General features: G+C 41.7%; 1 protein-coding gene across 1 annotated transcript; it reads right to left on the bottom strand.

Moving 5' to 3' along the window:
* Positions 1–251: 251 nt before the first annotated feature.
* LOC128718346 (glyoxalase domain-containing protein 4) lies at positions 252–1,248 on the bottom strand. The gene is made up of 3 exons (XM_053812011.1): positions 1,159–1,248; positions 1,047–1,096; positions 252–987 (listed from the first exon to the last, which is right to left on the bottom strand). Exons 1-3 carry the CDS (start codon positions 1,246–1,248, stop codon positions 252–254), a joined length of 876 nt encoding a protein of 291 aa, XP_053667986.1.
* Between the last annotated feature and the right edge of the window lie 3,450 nt (positions 1,249–4,698).

Raw genomic sequence — 4,698 nt, 5'->3', positions numbered from 1 at the left:
TGCCATTTCATGTAATGATAATTACATTCAACCTTGTAAATGGGAAGGCAAAGAATGCAATCTGCACTCGTAAGCGAGACGTTTATACGCTGATTTTTAATCTGTCTATTTATTACCAACAAACTGCCCTGTTTTCCCTCACCGTAACGATTCATTAATGAATTCCTTATTTACCGACGCGAATGAACGTTCCGTAACTATCTACTGCTGCCCGTTTGCGATGTGTTTGGGAATGTAATGGACGTGGTGGTTCACTGCCCCTGGAACGGATCCTTCGCAATGTACCTTTCCAGGGCCGCATTACTGTCCGGATCGAGTGCGGACAAGGCGGTGAATCCCTCCTCATCGACGAAGCATATTTCGTGCCCGTCCGGATCGGCAAGAATGACTACGCGCACTGTCGCCTTGCCAGGTGTGTCGAGTGTGATTAGTGGCGTCAGTATAGCACCGTTCGCCTGCTGGATTCGCTCAGTTGAGTCTAATTGTGGTTGCACATTGTACGGCACCGCAAAGGCAATCCGTCCGTACGCCTTCGCACGGTCCAGTGCTTGGCCGGCGTCCAGCTGTCGTAGTTCCAGCACAAACTTACCTTGATCGTATGAAAGATCAAGCCGATTCGGTGTCGTGCCGGTTTCGACCGGTACCATCGTAAGTGTGTCGGCCCAAAAGTGCCGAGATTTGGCCAGATCCGTCACATTCAGAGCGACACGCTGCACCGGATCCGCCGTGGTTGCTTCCGGCACCACAAACACCCGGTAACCGTCCGGTGAGCGGAGTAGCGACGGCTGGCCAGCAGCACCTTGCTCTACCGGGTATCCATGCGCACGGGCACGCTCCACTATATCCGGAGACGCAATCGTTATTCCGGCAAAATCATTTCCCAGAGCGTACTCTTTTACGCCATAGTTGTACGTGAGCTCGATTACGAAATGGGACGCTTCCGGTCCGTAACCGATCATCGTTTTGCTCCATCGATTATCATATGGTCTGCGGGATCGAAAGAAAGAATCAGTCGGAAATTCCTACATATTCCTCACACGGCTTACCCATTGCAAGCGGCATCACAACCTTCCGTAAACTCTTCGTGACGTAGCACCTACAAAAATAATAGATTGTTACTTAATAAAATAAAATCACAACCACACACAACAGCCTTACCTTCATGCCAAGTATTTCGCGGAAGAAGTGAATGTTCTTCGCGCGGTTACCAATCTTAAACACATAATGCAGCGCCCGGGCCGATATCATCTTCAAAGGCGAGACACGTTCCTGGCGGCTGTGAGATTGCGGTTGAGATTGCTCGGTTCTTATGTACTTTCTTGTCTGGCTGGAATGGGCTGGCCGGCTCGATCACTCAGTGTTGTTTGACCAATGGATACCACTAGAGTACTTTGCTGTTTGCTCGCTGCCCAAGTTAGAACAATGTTTCGGTAGCGGTGGTAGGGATATCGGAATAAACTGCTCAAGTGGAGGGCGTAAAATAAAACACAAATGTGAACTGAGATGAAGCGAACGACAGCGACACTGTGTATGGCTAGAGATAGGGATTTTTATTTGTTTGGGTTAATGGTAAAGCTGCGATCTCGACGTGTCATTTCACTAACGTGATAGATTTCATATTGAGAAGTGCGATATAATACGGTTATTTGTTTTTTCTTTTGTTTAAAATATGAATATTCTTCCGATTACTTAATCCTTAATCATGAGTTTTCTTTTATTTTGTAAAAAAATATTAAATTGCAGATTTTTTAATGTGGAGACCATGCCCTAACCATCTTCATGTTGTACGTTGACAGCCAAACTACACACACAGTTTGACAGCAGGCGTCGCTATAATCGTCGGTTCCCAGATCATCCAATCGAGTCTGGACAAACCGCGTCAGATGACTTGATATCATCCATTAGATTGGCTTTGGCGATGCGTTCGTTGTTGCTTTATGATCATTTGTTATGCTCAAATTTTGTCCTTCAGCCCTTTTTTTGTATGGAATTACTAGCAGACGGAGACTGTGCCATAATTTTACGACTTGTGAAACGGTGCAGTTCGGCTGTGAAATAAAGCAAACTATAATTATAGCAAATGTACCGCAAAAAAAAAGAAATATTTCCAGAACGATAGGTAAGCTTTTGAAAGCTTTTTCTAAATACAGGCAGTACTCCAAATACGCTATTATGGTGGACAACTATTACCCGTAAAAGATCCGCGTAATTTGAGTTTCCGCGTATGTCGAATCTTGATGCAAAAGCCTTTATACTTCAACGTTACATAGCTTCTTTGCACTATATTTAATCAGTAAATCTGGCGACTTTTCTAAAGACAGGTTCAGCATAAATTAAATACAAATGCTTAATATGACGAAAGAAGGTATTTTCGAACCATTTTTCATCATTTTGCTTAAATTTTGTGCTAAAATCAATCTCATTTATGAAATTCCCAAAGCCCGCCTTTCTCCGAATCTGCGTATAAGACGAACCGTGTATCTCTGGAACTGCCTGTAAACAAACAAAGCTTAGAATAACGCCTTCGATGCATTGCACCAACAAATAAACGAACTTTGAAAATTTGCGAAGAATGATGAAAGCTGATGAAAGGTTTCATGAAACTTTTCAAAATTTAACCCCCTTCTCCTGACTTCGCACCAAGTTTACACTGAACGTCTTGGTAAAAATAACACGATATCGAACTGATCTGCTTTAACGACTACAAAGTCGAAGTGTAGATCAAAACAAAATTCTATGACCCTTATCAGACTCTGTGCTCTTAGTGAGGATGTCTGGGATGAAGCCATACACCTCCTAAAGTTCTGTACAAGTCTTTAAACAGTGAAACACGATTACCCTGGACTTGATCTAGTACATAGGAATAGGACAGGGGAGTGCGGGAACGGGTAAATTAAATAACTTGACACTTTTTGGGCAGAGAGTGAGGAAGTTGATAGCACACCAGCAGGCACAACGGTCAAGGACACCTTAAAGAAACACACAACCAACAACCGGCGATATTGGGAGCAAGATTTTCAAATCATCGACGTAACACAAAAAAACTGCCCGAGGGCAAGACACAAATAACATCATTGAGGAACAGGACAAACAATAAAGGACTCAGGTCACTACCCTAGGGAACAAGTCGGAACAACGTCCAGATTGCGTGACCAAATCACCCACAATGGAGCAGCGCAGGGAAACGAAAATGAAGTAATTGCGGCTTATTCAGGAAAGAGGGACGGTTCACGCATTCAAGAGGATACAAAATTATATAACACTTGCAGCCAGAAACAGCTTCCCTTATCGTAAATATGTTTGAAAGCAATGAAAAATGCTTTTAACCTCAAAAAGCGGATTGTACATGCACTTGCACCAAACGTGCTGGAATAATGAAAAAGTTTAAGTTTGAAAAACACTCTAACACTTTATCTCTGTGTAATAATAATAAGGTAAAAAATAGTTAGCTACGGCCGTGTTTTCGCCATTCGTTATGGGTAATGGAAAAAGTATCAAAAACCTAAACAATTATATTCCCCAACCCGGTATACATCCGGACTAGTGATGTGCACAATTATTCAGAATGAATGAATGATTTAAATCTCTCTAGTGGGTGATTTAATTCCAAGTACAGGCGGACCCCGAGATACGCAGTTTCTCTTATAAGCGGATTCAGAGAAAGGCGATTTTTGGAAATCTGACAGCTGAGTTAGTTTATAGCTCAACTTCTAAGCAAAAAGGTGAAAAATTGGTCTAAAATAGTTTACTTTGTCACATAAAACATTTGTTTTTAGTTTATTTTAATGTATTTTTCCAAAAAGTACACTAATTTACTAAATACAATAAATGCAGAGAAAGAAGTCAACTATCGAATCTCTGAAGTATAAACGATTTTACTCCCGGATTCGACTTACGCTGATTCTTCCCGGGTTTTAGAGGTTCGCTATAATAGCGTATCTCGGGAACTACCTGTATTTATAATTTTTTTGCGATTTAACTCATTCACAAGGGAATTTAATTATTCGAAACAATTCAGATTCAACTTGTTACGGAGACGTTTAACTCAAGATTTAAACCGTGTTTTGAACGTCGTTGGGAAGAGTTAAATTCCGAGTTAGCTGGCACCAGAGTTAACTCACGTTAGTTAAATCTTTAGTCGAAATCCTTAACTCGTATTTAAATCCTTGAAAGGAATTAAAATTCCCATCCCTTAACCAGATGTTACTGTTATGCATAAAGGATCAATATGTACCATTGATCGATCTTTCGGAACGTAGAAACGACGAAGGAAGGAAAAGAAAGGAAAGGACGAAGAAATATGTGAAAAACGCAATAATAAGAATCAGTTCATTCTCTAATTCATACTTCTTAATGAGCTCTTGGGAATGACGGTCCTACTGCCATCTATCTACTAGGGCGGGCCCGCCATTTCTGGCTTACTATAACTATTTTACCACGAAGCCGGATTCCTACGCTGGAGATAAATTCTAGGCCACGAGACTTGCAAAGAATAGTCTCTGATCGAAGAGTCTTGATTTTGTGTCCAAAATATTGATGATAAATGGCATATGGTGGGATCTGAAGGCCTGGTACTGATCCTAGAATTTGGTTTAGCTTAGAATACCTGTGATGAATAACTGAAGTGAGCCCTCGGGATGAATTTGGGCTTAATGCTGTTGTCGCTAATGGTCACGATTGATGATGTTTGCAGGATAT

The sequence above is a fragment of the Anopheles marshallii genome, chromosome X, assembly GCF_943734725.1.
Source record: "Anopheles marshallii chromosome X, idAnoMarsDA_429_01, whole genome shotgun sequence".
Taxonomy (NCBI): domain Eukaryota; kingdom Metazoa; phylum Arthropoda; class Insecta; order Diptera; family Culicidae; genus Anopheles; species Anopheles marshallii.
Note: the sequence above shows the minus strand (reverse complement) of the source record. Positions and strands in the feature narration are given on the sequence as shown.

Bases quoted from the DNA above. Each gene is read 5' to 3' on its own strand.
- LOC128718346 (XM_053812011.1), bottom strand. From the start codon at position 1,248: ATGATATCGGCCCGGGCGCTGCATTATGTGTTTAAGATTGGTAACCGC. The intron at 1,097-1,158 runs GTAAGGCTGTTG...TTATTTTTGTAG, and splicing joins GCGAAATACTTGGCATGAAG to GTGCTACGTCACGAAGAGTT. The intron at 988-1,046 runs GTAAGCCGTGTG...TCGATCCCGCAG, and splicing joins TGTGATGCCGCTTGCAATGG to ACCATATGATAATCGATGGA.